General features: G+C 35.0%; 1 protein-coding gene across 2 annotated transcripts; it reads right to left on the reverse strand.

The window, feature by feature from the left end:
- Positions 1–1,472: 1,472 nt before the first annotated feature.
- LOC128239757 (uncharacterized) lies at positions 1,473–19,368 on the reverse strand. Of its 2 annotated transcripts, none has more exons than XM_052956177.1 (12): positions 19,281–19,368; positions 18,842–18,913; positions 17,216–17,280; positions 16,582–16,748; positions 16,105–16,206; positions 13,301–15,004; positions 12,170–12,311; positions 10,739–10,812; positions 10,116–10,273; positions 8,411–8,604; positions 6,354–6,488; positions 1,473–5,020 (listed from the first exon to the last, which is right to left on the reverse strand). In XM_052956177.1, exons 2-12 carry the CDS (start codon positions 18,890–18,892, stop codon positions 3,898–3,900), a joined length of 3,915 nt encoding a protein of 1,304 aa, XP_052812137.1. In that variant the 5' UTR covers positions 18,893–18,913; positions 19,281–19,368; the 3' UTR covers positions 1,473–3,897. The 2 variants fall into 2 exon arrangements, with proteins under 2 accessions (XP_052812137.1, XP_052812138.1); XM_052956178.1 differs by having other exon boundaries at positions 19,286–19,366.
- Positions 19,369–24,409: the final 5,041 nt, after the last annotated feature.

Consider the following 24,409-nt stretch of genomic DNA (forward strand, 5'->3'; position numbering starts at 1 on the left):
TGTTGGGGGCATGATGGTGAACAAGTGTGCAAAGTTTCAAAACCAGATGACAATTGAATTGGAAAATATTTGAGGTGGTATGCAAACTTTAACATAAATTCTAAGTAGAAAAAGGGGCATAATTCTGTCAAAATGCTTGATACAGTGACCACCTCCTGTGTACAGGTTGGGGGCATGATGGTGAACAAGGGTGCGAAGTTTCAAAGCCAGATGTCAATGGACTTTGAAAATATTTGAGGTAGTACACAAACATTAACATAAATTCTAAGTCAAAAAAGGGGCATAAATCTGTCAAATGCTTGATACAGTGACCTCCTCCTGTGTACAGGTTGGGGGCATGATGGTGAACAAGTGTGCAAAGTTTCAAAGCCAGATGTTAATGGACTTTGAAAATATTTGAGGTGGTATGCAAACTTTAACGTCAATTCTAAGTAAAAAAAGGGGCATAATTTTGTCAAAATGCTTGATAGAGTTACATCCTCCTGTGTACAGGTTGGGGGCATGATGGTGAACAAGTGTGCAAAGTTTCAAAGCCATATGTCAATGGACTTTGAAAATATTTGAGGTGGTACACAAACTCTTACAAAAACTTTAACATAAGTGGTTATGCCGACGCCGACGCTCGGTTGACTAGGATAGGTCTCCTTATTCTTGAAATGGTGGAGCTAAAAATGACTATTTCGGCATAAACATCAATATTTAAAAGTGAATATTAAAACCTGCGATCTGATCTTTTGTCAGCAGTCTTATATCACTGGTTTTCAGACATTATGCAAAAATTGGCTCATTCCATTACAAAAAATAAAGAAGTTGTCAAAACGGTAAATCTATGAGGGTGCAGCTTTGAAAGACCTGCAAGGAATCTTTTTGAAAAGAGCTTGGGTATCACACCAGTATCTCATTGTACTTCACAGTTTCTTTATAACCCTGTTAATTATTAATATGTAGAAGCAACTGGTAATTGAAGTCATTTCTATCTCATGTCTTTCAATATAGCATTTCACAAAACTAAGTTGTGATGGCATCATAGCGGGGTCAAGCCATTAGGGCAGATCTTAAAGCTGCACCCCCACAGATTGAATGTTTTTGGCTTTTTTATTTTTTGTCTAGGAACGAGCCAATTTTTGTGAAAATCCAAAGAAACCAGTTATATAAGACTGCTGACAAAGAAGCAGATTGCAGATTTTTATATTTAAATTAAAAAAATAACGTTTTATGCATTTTTCTTAAACCGTTAGAACGCTTTATTAAAGCCATAAAACATTATTTTTTCAACGGAAATATTAAAATCCCCATCTAATTTTTTGTTTGCAGATATTTACGCAAAAATTTGCTCTATCCAGGACAAAAAATAAAAAAGTTGTAAAAATTGTATATCTGTGAGAGTGCAGTTTTAATAATCATAAATTCAAGGGGAAAAAACAAACAATGCATAGACAAACACTGTACTTTTTTTGAAAACATTTATTTTTCCTAATTGAAATACATTAAAAATTGTAAATACACAATATCGTAATATAATTATTTTCTGTACAAAATATCACAGATATAGATCTATATAATTTATGGGAAATTCACAATTTAAGTCTTTAAGACAATCAATTGTAAAATGAGCACATTTTTTACCAAAACAATTCTTACAATATATTATCAATAGAACAATGGCTACTGTCCACCATTGCCCCTACATATTTTTATTTTTTCAATTCCAATAGTCACAGGAATTATGTTAACGAAATAGCTTTGACGTGACCTTGAGCTGGCATAAAATATAAAACAACTAGATGTAGTAATGTTATTAGCTAGAAAAAAAAGGTATTGTAACATTTATTACATATAATAAAGTATGTCCTGAAACTAACAAATCTTAAAACATATGAAATTTTTGATGTGCATATATAAGAAAAAAACAGCTGATACAAAAGAATATCTTCTATTCAAAATGGAAACGACTGTGTAAGTATAACACAAAAAACAAATCTGTCAATTTTCTTTTAAGACTAAAAATCCTAAAAAATTGAGAATTCTCAGGTGCTGTGTCACAATTTACGGAAGGGTCATGTCCTCGAATATAAACTCAATAGCAATTATTGAAAGAAATGAAATAAATATTGAAAGTTTCCAAGAAATAAGTCCTAGAAACCTAGCCCATTTTGTGATTTGTCAGAAAATAACATATAATTAGGTACATAATAACCATATAATAAGACTAGTCAAACTGCTTCATTACACAGGGAATGTAAATATCTGTCATTTCAAGTCTTAGCATGTAATTCAAGCCGTAAAATGGAAAATTTTATACCGATATAGACGAAACTAAATGTTCTTAGAAAATGTCTATATTTATTTGCTCATATTTCAACACATTTCTAAGAAAATAACAAGTAAAGTGGACCATTCATGAGGTAAACTTGTAATTTAATTACAGCAATGGAAACATAATGCCTTGTCTAGAACCTTGTTAGAGTTATCAACGTGATTAATGTCATCTTGTTAACTTTAAAACATAAACTGTTTGCTGACATTCTCGCATATTTAAATATTAACAAGTTCAGCTGAAACAATTCTTTCAAATATTGTTAGAACTACAGCAGACAACAAGCGTATCCTTTAAAGTTACATAGCTTTTACAATTTGAAAATTAACAACCATGGCATAAACAACATCGTTAACTTTAAGAAAGTTCTGAACAATCGGCCCATTGATACGCAAATTGACTGGTAATTAACATGATATTTCAAACACAACAGTCAACATTTCAGACCATCCATTTTAAAGGGAGTTTGGATGTTTATTTATTCATAAAAATGGGCTTAAACTTCTGAAAGTAAGTCATTTTCAGTACAATAGCTTTAGCAGAAAACTTCCAAAGGTGAGGGCTTTGAAGTTGAAAATGTCACTGTTAATTTAATGCCAAAATTTTCAATAAATCTTGCAGTAAAAGGAATTATTAAACTACTCAGAGTATGTAATTTCCTTGTGTATTTTTACTAATTTGAAAGCTGATTTGATAGGTGAAACGGAAAATGTTCTTCATTGGCATAATTTATACATGTATATAAATAATCAATTATACTATATATCTAATTTCATTTGCTTCTTCCGGTTTTTCAATCAAGTTTCACTTCGGATCTTCCAGTTTTGTAGTAAATATAATCGTAGTTTTTCATTTTCATTGATTAGGATTTTGATTGGCTGTTCTGTCGCGCTAATGGAATTGCTTGGGGAAAAATTTACTTTATTTCAGTTGATTTTTGTTTGTCGTGACAGTCAGTTGACTTCAAATAATTTCTTTGGGCCTTTGGGATGCCTGTCGACAGTGATAAGAAAGATCATGCTTCCAGTTTATTTGATAGTGAATAATTGTTTGTTTCTGTGTGTTAAAGAAAGCAGTATATTCAACAAGAAGCACCAAAAGCTATAATATTGCACGAATGGCTTTGCCATCAGTGAAATATTTACTTTCGGTGTTCACGAGGTGATTCATGGTATCATTTTAATGTTTAATTGTTAATATTTGTTATTACCATAAAATTTTGGAATCTTGACTCTTAAATTTGAAAGAATTAAAATCCTTGCAAGATTGAAACAACCTTACGTTTATTATTGAGGTATATAATGTACAAACAATTTCAAGTCCTTGAAAATATTTTTTATATATTTATATTTTTTAATTCAAAATAGACGTAAAACAACCGCTCCTTTCTAGGCACATAAAATCTTGTTCATAATATAATTTGGGGTATATATCTTTAGAATATTTCTGAGATTTTTTTTCCAAATGCTGTTAATTGAGCAATTGCAAATTAATCATGACATCATGACACAAATACATCATACAATTACATATCTTAACTTGAATATGGTATATGTCAGACTTAAAGTTCCCATTAATGCTTAACTGAGCATAGACTTTGTTTTCTGCAGTGCTTGCTGCAAGCGAGCAATGTTAGCATCAAGAGTTGCGATTCCGTGCCTGAATTTATTCTCATCTACTGTATTTGCCGTGGTCACAGACGACATAGAAACGGACGACACATTATCATCATCATCATGAATTGCGCTAATTGTGTGGTCAGCATGTCCATTAAACATGTTAAGTTTTTTATTTGCTCTAGCAACATTGGTATCGGAAGATTTCGCAGTTCTATCATCAATTTCACTTGAGGTTCTAAACTGAGATTGTAGTCTTGACGGAAATTCACGCATTGTTCTTCCCATTGGAGGGCGAGAATTTGAAGTCAAACTGTCCTTCGGCCTCACTGTCGAGTCTTTTGGATGGTATTTCTTAAAATAATCAGTTATACTGTATCTTGACTGTTCTACACTGACTTCGGTTTCACCTGGTTGATTTGTATCAAACCGAGAATTAATTCTATCTGCAGTTCTTCCCCTTTGAGGTGAAAACTCTTCAAACCTCCCTGCTCTTCTTAAAGGAGATTTATCCACTCCCACTTCCTTTCTCCTGGAGGGAGAGAACTCTAGCTCATCATCACTCTCTTGACCAATAGTTCTTTCCCTTTGCCTGGGAAATGTTTCTCTATCAAAATTCCTCATAACACCCCCAGCGTCCCTATTATTTCCAATATTGCCTCTAACAGGAGACTTATCAACCTGATAATTTCTATAATTTGCTGGTATTTCACCTCTTAATCTTACAGGGGAAGAACTATTTCTTCTTCTTCGCTCACCAAAACCACCGGCTGCCCCTTGACTGAATTTCTCACCAATATGTCTCTGTGTCCGCATTTCCACCAATGTATCTAATTCTGATTCTGAAGCTGGTCCCTGTCGACCGTCCAGCCCAAGCCTCAATGGCCGATTTTTTCGATTATGATCGGCCAACGCTGATTTTGTAAGTCTAGCAGTTGATGAGGTAGTGTTTCCACTAGAGTCAAAATCTAGCATCTGCCTTTCTCTGGGTTGGGAGCGATGATCCAGGGTTTGAGTTGGAGGGTTTCGCTCTGGAGTACGAGACAGTTTTCTAGCTTGCCTTTGAGGATATCTTTCGCTCGATGCCCTGAAAAATATACTTGGTTCATTTATAAGTTATAAAGGATTTTACGACAAATGTTCAGTGAAAAAAAATCACAATTTGGCTAGGCTGAAATTTTTTGATCACAAAAGTCACAATTTTAATCCAATACTACAACCTTACATAAAAATTGCCCTTTTAAATCATAATACTAGTAACTCTGGCTAGGTTCAATTTAAACTGCCAAGAAACCCACGCAAATTACTTGTTGCAGAATTGCTAGTTTGAACTTATAACTCTTGCAAAATCAAGGAATTTTGTCATGATTTGTAGATTAAAGTCACAAAAATTGCAATTAAAAATTAAACCTGATACTGTCCCTCGTTTTGGAACAGATATGTTATAGATGTCTCATTTTCTAGCCATTATGTTTAAAACAATTACTTTCATGTCTATTTTGATGTACTCTTATTATCTTTATAACAAATTCAATAGTTCAAAGAAATAAAATGTCCATAATGAAACCAGTCTGTAAGAGTGTCTGATTCTCATTCCTACGATTTTTCTCTTCAAAGATGACGCAATCTTAATCCAATTGTCTGATTCAAACAATTGAATAACAAGCGAATTCTTTGAATTGATATTCCAGGATAAGGCAAAGAAGATGGAATGTCAATCATGTGTTGGTTAAATATTCCAACCAAAACATGCAATACGGCTGCAGAGTGATATACTCATTTGAACATTGGATATGAGATATGACTTTGTTTGCATCTTTGACCTGGAAACCTAGTTTTTGACCCTATAATACCCAGTTTCAAAAAAAAAGATTTCATCAAGGCAAACATTCTGATTAGGTTTCTTGACCATTGGACCAGAAATATTGCAAAAATATAAGATTCGAGTGGATATATTGCCTCTGTTTTTACCAAAAATTTCTCTAAGATTTAACCTTATGACCTAGTCTTTGACCCCATGTGATCCATTTTTAAAGTTGACCAAGATTGCATCAAGGGGAACATTCTGACCACAGTTTGAACAAAGTCTGACGCATGTGTACCTAGTTTCATTTCAATATCTTGGAACATTTTTTTAGTTAAGGCTTCAGCAACAACAGCTCCATCAACAATGGCCCTGAAGCTATGAAATATCTTTTTTTTTCTTCAAAAAGCAAATGAGCCAAAAAAGAATATTGGGTATTGCTACATATTTTGTATTGGCACCACGGGCACTTGAAACATGTGTACTATTTTTCATTGCAAGTCATTTAACATTGTTTAAGTGATGATGGTCAATGTTCAACTTTTTGAATGCAAACACGTATATGGAGATAGCTTTGCTCTTTTTTTACTATAAAAAGTGGACAAGCAAAATGTACCTAGACCCTCGATCCTCCTCTACAATTTTCAGTAACCTGTTGAGCCCATAGCTCTGGTTATGGTCCCAGGCCCGATCATGGGCTTGGCTCTGGTCTAACTCCTGTAGAAGGTCGGATATGCTGGCCTTCATTGTTCTGGAATACAATTTATAACATAAATAAAAAAAAATAATAGCCTTCGTGGTTTGTTGAATGATGGGTTTGAAAGCTAGTTGAACATTATATAAATCATTGTAGTATTTTCCCCATTTGCCAAAAAGACGTCATTTTTCCCCTATCATTGGGCCTTGCCAACTGTACCTTGAAAGTGGAATAAATGCTGACATTATGACATGTGAATTGTCTCTGGCAACATGTGTACCAAGTAATATCTCAAGCTATTCTTCAGTTATGGCCAAGGTTTAAAGTTTTAACATGACGCAGTGCTGAAACAATGACACCAAGGCTATGACAATACTGCAACTTATTTTTCTTTAGAGAAACAGACAGATAAATCAGTTAATAATTTTTGTTATGGCGATACATTAATTCTTCAGTTCTTGAGTAACTATGAGTAACCCAATAAGCTTATAAATCTATTTACAATTTCGGACTGTCTAGCGTTTATTATTTGTCTGATGTTCAAGATATTGATAGAATGTGGTTGTCTTGTTCTCATGAGAGCTGCCAATCTGTGATTTATTAAGATAAAAGTCACAAAAGCTACACCAAACCATCTCTACAATTTCCTGCTGTCTGGCATTCACACCATCCATCTGCAGTAATGGAAATTGTAAAATATCATCTCCTTTTTTGTATGACCTAATTTCAGTCACATTTGCTTGGTGACATTGCTTTATTTATTTCTATTTGGTCAAGGTCATAAAAAAGAACAATTTCCTGCTGTCTGGAAATCTCATTATCCATCTGCAGAAATGTAATATTGTTAAATATTATCTTCTTTTTGTATGACCTCAAGATTGGAAATACCGGTATTTGCATTGTGACATTGCTTTATTAGGTCAAGGTCATAAAACATTGTTCCACATTTGTAATGTTGTAATTTATAATCTGTAGAATGCTGTTTACTTTTGTATGACCTCAATAAGGGCCACTCTTGACTAGTGACATTTTTTCATTTACTAGGTCAAGGTTATAGATATAATTTCCTGCAGTCTTAATTACCTCATCATACATCTGTTGCAATGTTATCTGGACAATGTGGTTTTCTTTTTGTAAGACCAAGTAGGATCAAATTTGCATTGTGACCTTGCTTATGCACCAGTCAATTGTAACCATGGCCCCCCCAGATCCGGGGAATAGCGGGGACTTTGACTTTTGTTCCAACCAACCCCGGCTAAAATCCCCGCCCTGCGGGGACGAACAGATGGTAAAATCCCCGCCAAATAACCCCTCACCCCAGGGACCCTAGGTAAGGCCCATTCCCCGCTATATTTAAAGCGAAGACAAAACCACCTCATTCACCCGGCACTGCGGGGCCACCTGAAAGGTAAAAACACGGCCCATTTCCCCGGCTATCCCCCCGGACCTGGGGGGGGGGGGGCGTGGTTACAATTGACTGGTGCATTACTTTGGTCACAGGTATAAAAACTAAACCATACTTGTTTATTCAACAATTTCCTGCTGTCTAGCCATCTCATTATCCCACTGCTGTAATGTCAACCGTAGAATGTGTTTGTTTTTTTTGTATAACATCAAGGAGGGTCACAGTTGCATTGTGACCTTCCTTTATTAGGTCAAGGTCATATTTAACTTGAAATGAACTACAGACCTATTAACAGTTATTCACCATTTCTTACTGTCTTGCTATTTCATCACATAAGTATCAAGGCAGCTCATAATTTCATAATTGCATCATGACTTTGATTAAAGTACCAAGGTCAAGCTAAAACTAAACCAACTTTACAATTTCTTCTGCCAATCAATCTCCTCATCCTTCTGTTGTAATATTATCTAAGAGTAAGATAATCTTTTTGCATGACCTTAAGTAGGGTCATAGTTGCATTGCTTTATTATTGCTTTGTTAGGTCAAGGTCATACAAATTAAACCAACTTACTCTACAATTTCCTGCTGTCTATCTATCTCAATATCTCTCTGCTGTAACGTTATCTGTAGGATGTGGTTTTCTTTCTCTAATGCCTCTAGGCTGGCCACTGTTGCATCATGACCTTGCTTTAGAAGGTCAAGGTCATGTTTAACTTTCTGAGCTTCCATGGTCATTTCTTGACGTAGTTTTAGCTGATCTGTCTCCTGAAAGTAAATTTAAAAATTACAGAACAAAAAAAATCTTTAAATTCCAGGAAAATTGGAATAAATAACTTTTATATATAACTTCACTTCTGCCAATTTTAACTGAAAGTTAGATGTATACATACAACATATATCCGTTTTTAGGAACACATGGGTGTTATGCAATATTGTTCTTAATTTAATGTTACTATAATACTAAATAGGTAATTTGAGTGAACAGTAAAATGAGTAATTTTCCAAGGGGTATGACATAACACTTGTCTTAAATTCAAAGCTGCATTCTCACACATTGACCTCTTTGACAACTCATTTATTTTTTTTGTCTTGGAATGAGCTAATTTTTGTGCATATATCTGGAAACCAGTGATATAAAACTGCTGACAAAAGAGCAGACCACAGTCTATAATATTAATGTTCGAAAATTGAAATTGTAGGTCTTTAAGCATTACTTACACTTTAAGAAAAATGAAATATTTGGCAGTTTCTAAATAAACTGACATTTGTTCTATTGTGATTTATCTAATATAACTGAAATAAAGGCAATGATGCCAAAATGAGCTGATTCTAAGATTTTATTTTTAAATGTCATAACAGTCTGTGACTGTGCAGCTTTAATATAAAAATTAGGGATGCAAACGAATATTCGAATATTCGATCAAACGTTTGGTATTCGAATGTCAAAATCGGTATTCGAATATTCGATGTTTTTTTTGTTGAATAATAATAATAATAAATATTTTGCCTACAACTATGTTGTTGTATTTAAGATTCGTTTGTCTTGTTTAAACAATGATTGTCCCATAATGCCAGAGGTGTGAATGTGATGACAATACACTAAACACGCGTCATGTGTCATTTAGGGACATATCGTCGGGTACTATAAAAAGTCCCCGTGTTTTTACAATTACTGGCTTATTGTAAAAACACGGGGAGTGACAGAAAACGACAAGTGACAGAAAAAAATTCCAATTATTTTAGGTAAATTGCTTCTACCAATTAAGAAAATCTAAAATAGACTAGTTCCCAAGTTGGATTAGTTTTTCCGTAGTTTATATATTATAGGTCAATCCCAGAACGAGGCTGCTCATCCTACGGAGACTCTCCATTGGCACATAACGCCATTTGACCAAAAATCCATCTAGGTTCACAAATATGAAGGCAGAGGAATATTAATTTAAAGGTTTTTGTTCATTTTTCTCTGTTGATAAAGTATGACTTTTTGTCTTTCTGAAATGAAGAATTTCAGAGGCTCATTTGGTGTAATTCAGGGTCCGCCACGCGTAGTTATTACGACAAAGAAAAGCTAAAATGCCCCGGCTATTACTTTAGAGAATATTATAAAAGTTTACTACAACTTTTAAAAGATGTATTTTGGTAATCGAATATTCGAAATTTGTTCGAAAGAATTACCGAATATTCGAATATCAATTTTGCCATTCGTTTGCATCCCTAATAAAAATACCATTTTGAATACAACACCATGATAAGACTCTCATTTTATAACAGTTCACCTTTTCGCTCGTACTAGCAATAAGCCTGGATTTCTCTGTTTTCATCTTGTGTATTTCCTGATAAAGATACTGCACCTCGGCTGCCAGACGAGTTTTAATATCCCGTTCCTCTCGGATAATTTTTTGTAGATTGTCATTGCTTGTCTGCAGGTGTAGCACTGAAAAAGTATTTAAAAAGAGTTTTAATATCCAGTTCCTCTGAGATTATTTTTTGTAGATTGTCATTGTTTGTCTGCAGGTGCAGCACTGAAATAGTGTACGAAATTTAAGATATTCGATGTCCAACTGTGTGATTTATTTATGCCTGGGGCAATATATACGAACAGGCTAAATATGAGCCTTCTAAATATAACCACAAGACAAGGTTTCAATGATGCTACAGACGACAGTCTTCAACAAGGGAGGTAATTACAATGTCATGACCATTAAAAGAAGTTCCATACGGGTACTTGTTTTATCTTTGCCCGTGGGCAAGATAAGCATGTCTAGCATAGTTAAATGTTTGGATCTACTTATCTACTTAAATCACCGTAAAGCATAATAAATATGATAACTATATTTTCTATTTTATCTATTTTCAAATTTGCTTATTAACTACAATCTTAACTAATAATTATACTCACTTTCAAAGTTGATATCCTTCGGTTCATTTTCAATGTCTTTATCTTTCATCTGCTGGTTCAGAATTCTGAACTTCCTGAAATATATATATATATATTTTTTAATCCTTACTCAAGTCATGGACCTATAAACCCTATGGTCTTAAGTGAATAATATACATGAATTATAAAGATAATAAGCAAATTCATTGAATTGATATCCCCCACCTGATTGGGCTAAGTCAAGGAATGGAAATCAATTGTTGGAGAAATAATTATATACAAGTTTGAGTTTGATTCCAACTGTTTGAAATAAAAAAAATATTGTATATAATGTAGCATTTAGAATTGACCAAGAAACTTAGTTTATGACTCCATGTTACCCAGTACCAAACTAATCTTAGATTTCATCAAGGCAAACACTCTGATCAAGTTTCATGAAGATTGGTTCAGATTTATTGCAAAAAATATAGCCTCTAGAGTGTCCACAACGTTTTTTTTAAGATTTGACCCAGTGACCTCATTTTTGACCCCACATGACCTACTAGTTTCAAACTATTCCAAGATTGCATCAAGGCAAACATTCTGATTAAGTTTCATGGAAATTAGAGCAGATGTATTGCCTCTAGAGTGTTCCTAAGATTTCTGTAAGATATGACCTAGTGACCTAGTTTTTGACCCCATGTGACCCAGTTTCGAACTATTTAATGACAATCAAGGAAAACAGTCTGATTAAGTTTCATGAATATTAGATTGCCTCTAGTGTGTTCCCAATCTTTTTTGTAAGATTTTACATATTGACCTTGTTTTTGACCCATATGATCCACTTTTACAAGTAGTCGAGATTTGATCAAGGGGAACATTCTGACCAAGTTTGAACGTTTTCTGATCAATGCCTACCAAGATATGGTACCGGACGGACAGACCGATGGAATGACGGAAGGATGGACAGAATGATGGACGGACAGACAATGCCAAAACAATATCCCCCCCCTCCCGAAACCTTCCAGTCGGCGGAGGATAATAAGGCCTAGAAAGTTGGTAAGTGTGTGTTTTAATATGTAGTTTAAAATCCTTAGATTCATACAGAGATTGTTTTATTTTCCAATGATGACAATATTTTTTTTATATAAAGCCTTATAAAAAACTTGTAGACTTAGTTACACAAACTGGTACACAAAGTATTTCGCAACCTCTCTAAATATCGCAATTTCATGTCATATCAAATAAACTTTTATCAAAATTGTTTGTAATTCACCTCTTAATTTCAATATTTACATGTTACTTAACCTTAAGACCTGGCCTTTCTCACTATGCAGGAGTGAAAGGTCAAGGCCAACTATTTAATTAAGGTCAATGGCAATGGTGTTAAATTCCATTGATTATTTTCATTTAGTTATTATTTAAGTATTAACTTCAAAGTTGGCTTAACTTTTATACCTATTAAGTAGTTACCTTCTAAGCTGGCTATTCTCACTGCGCAGGGGTTGAAGTGCAAGGTCAATCTCAGTCTGGAGGTTAAAGGTCAAGGCCAATTGCGGGATGGAGTTAATCGTGTCCTCGACATCCGAGACCAGTCTGTTCACTTCAACATCCTCTAAAGAATTCAAATGTATGTTATAAACAGAAGCACTGCAAGTGGTTGCCGACACTTATCCATTTTTCTAAGGAATATTTATATAACTCCATGACATATATTTAAGCCAAACTTATGGGTTCTCTACACATGTGTAAAACAGTTTATTGTGAGATTGTTGTCAGATGGGTGAACGTTTATACATGTAGGTTCTATCTGCTTGTTTATTTAATTTTACTTAGAACCTTTTTGCTTTAATCCCTTGTGACTGACATATGTTTAAAAAATGTGTTCATGTCTTAAATAGGTGTTGGAGTTGACCATAGGTTGAACTATGGAATTGTCATCACCAACACTAAGGCTATGACAATTCCAAGCCTTATGAAAGTCATATTTCTATGAAAGTCATATTTCTATGAAAGTCAGCTCTAAGTTCAGGATTTGTTTTTCATAATGAAATGAATCATCCATGTACATTTTATTGACATTAAAATATAGTAACATTGACTCTTGATGAGTTAATTACATATTTATCATTCAAGTTGTTAGAAAGTCACAGCCCTTACAATGGAAAGCAAGCTATTTTGATTTATTGTTTTCCTTACCTCTTGTTATAGCGATCGCAGACTGAGAATTTGGAATTTTATTATATTGCCACCAATTTGAATCTCTAGAGCTCATACCCAACTTATACTGGACAGAACAGATAGCTAGTTAAACGAGTTAAGACTGGAGTTTAGCATGTATACCTGTAGCTAGGAAAAGCAGTTGTACACTGTGTTTGTGTTATCAAACATAGTTTACATGTACAATATGTGACATGACTGAAGATAAAGAATTGCTGCATTTTCATAGCCAAAAGAGCCTTATGCATATTGCAAGTTTAAGAAGTCTGATAGGCCTGTTCAACTTTCAGTAGACAATATGCATTGATATCTTATGGAACATTTTTTTAAAACTAATGACCAATAATGTATGTATGAAACAATTGGAAAAGAGGTTTAACTTACTTGTGACTTTGTTACATTCTTTCAGTTCCTTTAGCAGATATCTTAGTTTTCTCACTCCAATATCCCCAGCAGCGATCACATTTGCATTCTTGTGGCTGATATACACAGAACCTGTTACATCTTGTGACCTTTGTGCTGCATTCTGGGAATTTGAAATTCCTTGCAGGCCATTGGCTGAAGAAAGCATGCTTGCTGACTGAGGTTGCAATGTAGCAGGCAAGCTGATTGGCTGGTTTGAAGCAGTTATAAGTGGGATCCCAGGAACGTGACCAATCACTGTGGGGGTATTTGAATCATTTGGAATGAAAACTATTTTTCCACCAAGACTGCTAGATCCACTGTTAGATGACATATTCTGACTTCTAGGTGTTAAAGTTGCTAATCTGGAAAGATTCTGAGAGTCATTTTTCTGTCCATCAATTCTAAATGTCCCTTCTTTGGATGACAAACTTGGCACAATAGGTTTGCTTGGACTAGTTTTAGCTTTTTCATTGTGTCTTGGCATATCCCTCTCTGGAACCTCATCTAATGAACTTTGCCCTTTACTATTGTTCAAGGTCAAATCACTTTCATCAGATTTCCCCCCACTGGTTGTGGCACTGGAGTTAGTATCCCTCACTTGCTGGTGTATCTGAAACAAACCATTCTGCTTTGCATAAACAACACTAGATCCCTTGTTCACCTCATTTGGCCTTGACCCTGGTGTCTGACCTTTGACCTCTGGTCTTGGGAGTGTCACATAATCAGTACCTCCACTTGCATCAGATTTTTCAGTCCTCCCAGAAGTTGGAACTTCAGCCCCAACATTTTGATGATCATCTGCAACTTGCATATTTGGACCACCTTCAGTCATCTGCGTGGGTCCCTTATTCTTCACAGGTGATCTATAATTCAGAACCCAGTGCTGTGGAGGTAAGAATTCACCAGAGTCTCCAGAAATATATGGTTGAAACGCAGCCAGGCTGCTTCCCCCTCTCATGTCAGAATCAAGATTGTGGTCACTACCCCCTGGAGCAACTGGACGGAATAATGAATCACCTGGGTGGAGAGTGAACCCTAAACTCTCAGTGCCAACAAATCCATCTGATTCCCTCCCTGGAATCTCTGCACATCCATTATCTCGACCTTGACCTGCCCCATTGACCTTTGAATGAACTTCAACTCTATCTTGTTGAAATGCTTGAACTTTCTCTGAGTTTTGACCTTGAGACATATTGTGACCCCCAAATTGACCTTTGGGTTGACTTTGACCTTGATTTATCTGACCTTGACTTGACCTCTGACCTTCCATACTGTGACCTTTAACAACAGAAATCCCTGCTTCAGCAGCTGCCTCAATATCCATGGCATTTAGTTTTTCTATTGTTTCCTTTGCCACTGCAGCTTGAATCTGTTGAGCTTTTTTAATCTCCAACTGTTTATAAATCTCAACCATGTCAGCCATATTTTGAAGATGGTTAAAATTCGGAGGAACAGAAGACACAGTGGAAATGTCACGCTCTGGCACATCTTGTGGAATATTTGACTCTGAAGCATTTGGAAGCTTGCAGTCCTCCAGGTCACTGGGAAGCCTGTCTGGATCTGGGGTGGATGATGCAAGGCGGGAATTAAAAATCGGGCTGCTTGCGTAATCATGCGGTTGTAGTTGTCGCAGAAAATGTGCGGCCCCATATGGGAAAGGTGTTCCATAGAGAGAAGAGATACCTGAAACAGTCACGGATATAACCTACATGTAAAACAGCACTGACCAGTGATTTTTTCAAACACTTATGGGATTTGGGCAGGGGCATATCTGGCCCCAATTTCTCGAAACTTCTTAAGCTTAACAGGCTTAAGTCGCTTATTTCAATTAGCCAAAATACATACTGAAAATGGATTTTGATAAATGAAAAATGGTTTATTCTGTTAATCATACAGATTTTTCCTACATAATTTCTAAAAATTCTTGAAGAAGTAAATATAACACATTTTATAGAACAACAAAAATAGTGAGATTAGCTTAATCCTGTTATAAAGGACTTAAGAAGTTTCGAGAAATTGGGGCCGGATTTGGCAGAATGGATCATTTGGAATAAAATTGGAAATTCCAACATTGTCTAAAAGTGCATTTTTCTTGTTTAATAAATGAAGGAGGGCATTGTCATAAAACAAGGAAATGCACTTCCATGCATTTGCAAAACAAAGGTAATACCCTCGCTTTTTTCATAAAACAAGGAAAATGCTCTTTGGTTCATTTATAAAACAAAGATAATGTCCTAAGACTTTCATAAAACAAGAAAAATGCCTTTCCGTGCATTTATAAAACAAGGGTAATGTATTTCCCTGCATATAAAAAAACAAAGATAATGCCCTTCAGTTTATTCATTATACATTTATAAAACAGCCAAGATGCCCTTTCTTTCAATCATAAAATAGCGAAAATGTCTTTCGCTTTATTCATAAAACAGTGAAAATGCTCTTCCACGCATTTATAAAATGAGGATAATTCCCTTCCCTTCATTTATAAAACAAGGGTTATGTAATTCCCTGCATAAATAAAACAAAGATAATTCCCTTCTGTTTATTCATAAAACAAGGAAATGATCTTCAGTGCACTTATAAAACAAAGATAATGCCATTCCCTTTATCACAAAACAGCAAAAATTACCTTTCCATGCATATGCCCTTCCCTTTATTCATGAAACAGCTAAAATGCCCTTCCGCGCATTTATAAAATGAGGATAATGCCCTTCCCTTCATTTATAAAACAAAGAAAATGCCCTTCTCTGCATTCATATTATAAGAAGAAAAATTCCATATCTTACCTGGTACAATAGCTGTCAGTGGAGGGTTTTCATTCAACGCCTTTGGATTACTCTCAAGCTCCTTCATTTTCTTTTTAGTCTTTGGTTTTGTCTTTGTGCCTCCTGTAATTTGTAAACAATTTAAGCTACATGTAAGTATTATCTTTATATTTCAACATAAATATTGACTATATTGTTATGGTCATAGATTAGGTCTTACTGCAAATGATGTAAAAAGACAATTCTAGACAAGTGTTTATAATAGTATTCATATGAATTTTTTCATAATATAAATGGTACCATAGATGAAAATCAGAGTGATCATTCATATTCAATAACAGTTTACTTGCTATAACAGACTAGAGAACAACAACTTTCTTATTCCAAAAAAAAAACCTTCAATAGAATGTTATGATCTTATCCTTTAAATTTTCCTAAAGACATTCAAATTGATCATTTTAATTTACCAAACCCAATACAGACAATTTTAAGTCAAACCTTTTTGCTTATTTTTCAGATGTGTGAGGATTTTCTCACATGTCTCCATTTCATTGAAGGCAACTGTCACCTGATCTTCTGAGTCTGTTGAGTACAGAGAATAGCTTGGCTCAGGTCGTGGCGGAGGCTTACCAGATTTGGCACACCTTGCTGCATCTTGCTGTGGCCTGTTTCATAACATATTATAAGGATAAAAACAATGATCCAATATAGTAAAGGAACACACAATTATTTACAACCAAAGTCGTCAATAACTGATTAAATGATCAGGTTTAACATTTTCTTTAACATATTTATGTTTAATTTATAGTCATGTCCTTGATTGCTTGTCAGTTAATGCGTCAGTATGAATGCATTTACGAACAGAATGTATATAGTCTTGTATGTAAATGTATCTTTCTAGTTTTAACATTGACAGGTGACTTATTTTTTAGAATAATGCTTTTTCTTTTGTTTCTTTACTTTGAAGGCCATATTGAAAATTAGAATATGTTTTCATATGTGTAAATGTCTAACCTTCGGTAAATAAAGCTTCTATTATTATTACTATTATTATTATTATTATTATTATACTGCTAGATAATTGATTAGTATCATATTGAAATATGAAATATAACATGAACATGCATTATACCTTTTACTTTGTTGTGGTCCTTTTACACCTGACTTGACACTTACAGCTTTAGGCTTTGCCAAACCCTGCAGAAAAAAATATAAATTATTATACAGATATTATCAAATCTGTTGTCCCTAAATTTATTATTTAATAAACAGACAAACAAAACTGAAAATTGGCAATTGAACAATCATGTCTTCCAAATGTGTGTTTTAACTTTAATGCCAGATTGAAATGCGCTAATATTTTCTTCTTAATTAAAGTGTCATTCAATAACATTAATGAATTAGTTTAAACTTATTTATATTACAACGATTGTGAAACAAGTTACAGTACACTCAACGAGTTAGACCCACTTTCCTCAATCACTCTGAGGGATAAAGTCGATGATCGCGGATATCCTCTGAGGGTAAAACTGTTTCCCTCGCTAAAATCTCCAGAGTTACTCCGAGTAGCTGGTTTACCTCGGAGTTTAATATGAACAATAGTGTTGGAAATTGTCCGATTTTATGACCCCGCTGCGGAACACCATGTCTAATCAGATAAGCATGAAATCATTTTTGTTCAGAAGTTATTTGTTTATGCTTATGTACATTGTTAATTGTAAAAGATTCTTAACAGCATTTAATTTGTATTTGTTTCCGTAAGCGCATATTGAATATTGTCTTAACTTGTTAATAATAAACATTGAATCATTGATGTATTGCCTCTTATTGTATTGCATCATAAAACAGCCAACATTTTACACGATTCTGAACCATGACCTCTGACGTCACGCACTTGATAAATACAGTGTAGAATATACTATTTATTATAGGTGGTTAAAAATAGCTATGACGTTGAAGGGAATTTTCCACAAAAAAAAACAGGGCCTTCAACCATGCGCTGTGAACGTTGAAAGTGTGTTTGACCACTGAAAATGTGGAATAAGTAACCTAGCCTTTTTCGAGTGAAATGTGTTTATCAATGTATTCAGTCATTAGCAAAAACATGTTTATAAGATGCATGTGCAAATAGTGAAATACGACTGCATTCTTGTGGTAAGCTAACTTTATGCTTTAACGGGCAGAAGAAAAAGAATAATAACAATGTACTGGAACCGTCATATTTGGAAACTTTAGCGTAGATTCTTATCAAGTGTCCGCAGAGTTTTGCGGAGTTTACCCCTCCAAGGAACGCCGCGTTCGTAAATCGTTGACTGATCACCCTCCGAAGGCATTAAATTCAAACTCCGAGGAACGCCGACTGTCGATTAATTCATTGTGTTTGCCGCGATAACGAAAATCCGCGGAGGGAAACGGAAAGTGGGTCTGAGGAACGCGGACAGTCGATTTATTCATTGTGTTTGCCGCGATAGCGAAAATCCGCGGAGAGAAACGGAAAGTGGGTCCAACTTGTTGCGTGTACTGTATTACAACATATATTAATCACTCTCACTGCAACAATTTTATGCAAGAGTGTGGTCACATGTTGAGGGGGAAACTGAAGTACCCGGAGGAAACCTGCTTGTCCGGATTGGTCACCACAAACCAAACTCACATGTGTCCAGGCCAGAAATGGAACCCGGTTGCCTAAGTAAGAAGCAAGTGCGCTTACCAATGCGCTAACAGGACAACTTTAATGAATGACACTAATAATAGTTACCTTGTGCTTTGTGACTGTGGATGCCTTTTTCGACTGTGGTTTTGCAAACATGTTGTTTTATTCTTCCAGCTCCTATGGATATTGAACAGACAGATTGTATAACTAAATAAAATCTTACACCAAAACCTTGTTACAAATAAAAATATATACCTTTATTTTTGTTTAAAATGTCATACAAATAACATAATTTTTCATCAACATTATACATCAAATGTAGACTTAAAGCACATATCATTCATAAATTCATGTAGCTTAAAAGCATATACTTGAATAGATGTTCTGCAAGTGAATTTTTAGTGATTACATTCACCAGACAAGTCTGAGCATGAATGGTCTAACTTTTACACGAATTATGTGTGTTCGTTAATACTACGGTCTAGAAATATAATTGAGCATGGCACATGTTAATGAAGGAATTTAAATGTAAAATGATTTTGACCTTACAGCGAAGTTGAAAGCTTAATAATGTGATCTTTTCTACATTTATACAAAGTTGACAGTTAAATTTGGAACCATTTGCGTGCCTTGCAACACACAGGAAGTAGAATCCTTCCGACTTCCTGTTTAAAATAGTACCGCAATTATATTGGGTTCATTTTATTTTTGTTGTAAGTTTGATAATAAATGGTAATATTATACCAACAAAATGTTTCTATTGGTCGTTTTAATTATAGTAATACAAATTTGATGGAAGATTATTTTTACAATTTGTTATTTTTACATGCATTGATATATATTTTTCATCGTTATCGTCATATCGGTTAAATACAACTATTACATACGTCAACCCAACACATTAGAACCATACGCAGTGATCTCTCTTAACTAGTATTGAACTTACGCAAAACGTTGAGTTTTACTCGACGCCGACCACCACCCATTACAGGAAATATACAACTTTCATGCCTTTCATTATAAACTTGTAAAATGGTACTCTAAGTTTCCTGCAATCTTGGACTAATAAGTTTACATATTTATCTGTACGTTCGACTGTCTTTAATAACGGTTTGAAAGAAAAAGACAGAAGTAAAAACAAAAATATAGTAAACATACAAACAGACACGGATATGATATGGGATGCAAATAGTATGTACAGATATGAAAAGGAGAAGGAGTCTTTCCAGATACTTATCAAAATTGCAATTATCAAACTAGACCAACTCAACATCCATGGCGAAATCCCGCTGGCTTAGCTCAAGCCAATCAGTTGGTGATGATTCGTAACTGAAATAGGATGTCCCACTCTTAAAGGTTGTCCAAGACTGAACCTCAGCAATGGATGCTGCTAGGTTGTTCCAAAGTAGTGATGCAACAAGGAGAAAAGCTGACCTTGTAGATGCCTGTGGGTTGAGTATTGAAGGAATCTGATACTTTGTGGTGAACTTGGAATGGGGTTTTCCTTGGGCTAGGTAAGGCGTACGGTCTTTGACAACACGGCGACACACAGTTTTAAATAACGTAATGAGTTGTAGCTTTTGACGGCGTGACTTTCAAGGTTTCTAATTTATACAATCATCTGTCACAATGCTGGCATTGTGGTATCGATTGTAGAAAATATACCACTCTTCGTCGCAGCATATCTACCTTGTTAGTAAAATTAATTAGTAAATATACGACATACACTTCCTGAAGTATCGTGGCGGACCCGTGGTCTAGTGATAACACACTAACGACTGTCAATCCACTAAAAAAACCTTATCGTCTTCCGGGAGGGGCGTTAAATGGCGGGCCATTACGGACCAGGTGATCCATTATGGACAGACGGCACACCGGCGCCGTTTACTAACCTCTAAATATCAAACATTATTGATGGGGAAATGAGCCGTGTATTTACCTTCCAGGTGGCCCCGCAGTACCGGGTGAATGCGGTGGTTTTGTCTTCACGCCAAATATAGCGGGAAATTGGCCTTATCTAGGGTCCCTGGTGTGCGGGGGCATTTGGCGGGTGTTTTACCATCAGTTCGTCCCTGCAGGGCGGAGATTTTGCCCGGGCTTGGTTGGACCGAAAGTCAAAGTCCCCGATATTCCTCGGACCTGGGGGGGGGGGGGGTGGGATGGCGTGGTTACAATTGACAGGTGCATTAATAAGACTAAAAAATATCAGCTTTTTAAAGGAAGTCAAATTTGATAATTGGCGCAGATTTTGTAAGAATACCCTTCTGTTTTAAAACTTGCATTAAGATAGGCAAAATGAATTGGGTAAACAACACAATCCCATCAAACGTTTTTAGACATTTGTTTTATAATCATATACAGTTCCTTTTTATTTTAATTGCATTTGGAACCAAACTAGAAAAATAGTATGTGTTCAATTTCTGAATGTTTATAAAGGTGCTTGAAATTGAATAAAATTGATTTAATTTAACCTTTCTTTTCGTTAAATAACAACTCGTTAAGAGACTCACTCACAATTAAATGAAATGTTTGTTTATAAATGCAGGAAACATCACCGTATACTTCAACTATGAATGAACAGATACGAATTCATGTGTGTGAATGCTATTATACATTTAAGGAATATAAAACACCACTGAGGGCCATATGACATTATAAGGACCGACCGGTCAGCCAACGAACGCCTCGATCCATTCACCTTCGGGGGCTGACTGGCCGGTCCTTATAATGCCATATGACCCGAAGTCATGTGTTATATTCCTTATATTATACCGAACAATTTATATTACCATTTGATATTTTGAAAGCGCTTTTGATCTGTTTTATTGAACAAATCAAATCATGTTTACTTGCGACAATTGTGAAAATCACGATTGTTATGACGTCAGCGGTCCATATTATTTTTTTGCGAGGTCCGGACCGGCCAAAAATAGGATATGAACCGCTGACGTCATAAAACTGGATTTTTGATTAAAACACACTTATATACGGACCGATCGACTTTATATGTACTGATAAGGGACACATTTATGTAAGGTATAATATAGTAGTATAATTCTTTGTATATTGTAATACGAAAATGTTTGCTTTTTTATCAAAATGTACTAATAGACATTTACATAAGTACATTTAACTGCTCACATATGACGTAATTAAAAGATCCTTACATCGCCAGTATTTAAAGCTTTTCAAAGAGTTCATAGAATACATATTCTATAACTGATAGAAACAAGGGCAGTAATGTGAGGTGCGTCCATGCTTCCCGGTTCATTGTTTTGAGTGATAAACGTCTTCGATTCGGTGAGTATAACCACTGTTTTTTATATCAAGGGCAGTAATGTCAGGTGCGTCCATGCTTCCCGGTTCATCGTTTTGAGTGATAAACGTCCTCGATTCGGTGAGTATTACCACTGTTTTCTATATGTTTCAACGATAATTTTTAGAAACGACCTTGTGCACCGAATGAAGAGCAATTGCTCGTTCACGAAGACGCTTGTTTTAGATCAAAATAATGTCTGTATTAAAATATCTCGTGAAAACAATGCACGTTTTTACTAGGCTTCCCGACTCACTCAGTGCATTTTTTGCTTCAAAACAACTATTTAATACCGTTCTCTTGCGTACAAACCCCACCCGATGCTTTGTTTTGGACAATAACAGTATTGCTATTGTTTTCCGAATGCAGACAGCCAATTTTGGAGTTAAAACGCCTCATTTACAAAAATGCTTGCTGGTTCATTCTGTACATTTTTAGAACCTAGGTTCATCCCAAATCTGGAAGATCTATGGCACATTAAAACAGCGAATAAAAGGCGTCGATTGTTTTAAAATTCATGTATATGTTCTAAAGCACGTCTAAGAAGGGTAATTTTGTACAGGCAGTGTGTGTATACCTCGTGATAAATTACGTCATATATGCTACGTCGGAAGACAACTTTTTGCTTAAAATGAAGACTTAAATCGAAGATAACTTTTCAATCACTACACCATTCTTAATGAAACAAAGGGCAGTCTATGCCACCTAAGGAGTCCCGCCTTCGTTGTTTTACCGGAGTTTGAAACGGTGATTTGTTTCGATGTCGATGTCATCACGTTATATAACCAAGTTAGGTATTTAGCTTAAATATTCCAACCGTTAAGGGTAAGCCTCCGTAGCACAGAGGATACCACAATGGACTGCAATTTTGGCGACACCGGTTCCAACCCGGTCTCCGACTCGATTTGTTTTTCTATATTAATGATATGAAAGAGTAAAACATTTCTTTAAATACTTGTCATGAATTTCGTTACAGGAAAAAACAACCTTTTTTGCCTCCACGCTTTGGCTCTAGCTCCCTGGCTTTTGGCTCCAGCTCAACCCAGAAAGAGTATAAACATCGTTAGTCCGGTAAATAGGCGATCATTTTTATTCCCGACATTTTTATTAATCGCACTCGATAAAACCGGTTTTATCTTAAATGTAAGCTTCTTGAGTGTAATTCAGCTGAAAATTGGTGAAAATGTTCTACTTTCCTTTGTAAACATGCATGTGTTTGATGGGAGAATCGGTTTTATAACTCCATAAACAATATGTTTACAAATTAACCGAAATACGTGTGAAGATTAAACATATTTATATGGCACTGCATTCCCCGATTTCTCAAAAACCCCTCGTAATTGTGATATTAGATAAAATAACGAGTCATACTTACGTTTTATGATGATATCCGTTCTTTTGCTCTAGCTCGGAAGTGTCTATGGCTCTTTTTTATACACAGCTCCTCAAAGAGCTGGAGCCACTGTTTCGCAGCCGTGAAAGGAACAAGCATGAGGTTTTACATCATTTCATGTGCGCAAAAAAAAAACAAACTAATTTACTTCTTTTAAAAAAAATCATTTTTTTTTTGGAGTTTTCGAAATAATTGGGCGGCGGATCCGTTAATCAATGTAATAAAAAAAAGGCCTAAACGAAGTTTAAAGTTGAATGTATATTTATTACATAAATGTAGAAATTATAAATAAATTATTTGTTATAAAACTTTTATTATCGGAAGAAGCAGCATTTTTTAAAATATAGGTTACAAGTAATAGTGATAATTTTTACTTTTTTTAAACGGTTAAGTCGGCATGCTGGGCGCATTCCGGTGACAACAAATCGTTAAGAATATCAAAACATAAAATGCCACATTAAATTGCTTTCGATAATTGCACATATTAAAGTTGCACTCTGACATATATACCATTTTTACAACATTTTTATTTTTTGTCTTGGAACGAGCCAATTTTTGCGAAGATCCATGAAAACCAGTTATATAAGACTGCTGACAAAAAAAGATCGCAAATTTTTATATTTAAGTCGAAAAATAGATGTTTTATGCATTTTCCTAAACCGTTAGTAACGGTTTAAGACATAAAACATTAATTTTCGAACGGAAATATGAAAATCTGCGATCTGATCCTTTGTCAGCAATCTTATATTATTGGTTTGCAGATATTTACGCAAACATTTGCGCTTTTCAAGACAAAAACTATAAAAAAAAGTTGTAAAAACGGTAAATCTGTGAGAGTGCAGCTTTAAGTAAAAAATAATACAATCTACTGATGCATATGGTGTATGTTCTGATGTATTAATGTTTCTACTACTGCAACAATCCAATGGACTACCAAGTTATCTCCCTTGACAAAACATTCACA

Source organism: Mya arenaria, chromosome 7 (genome assembly GCF_026914265.1).
Source record: "Mya arenaria isolate MELC-2E11 chromosome 7, ASM2691426v1".
Taxonomy (NCBI): Eukaryota; Metazoa; Mollusca; class Bivalvia; order Myida; family Myidae; genus Mya; species Mya arenaria.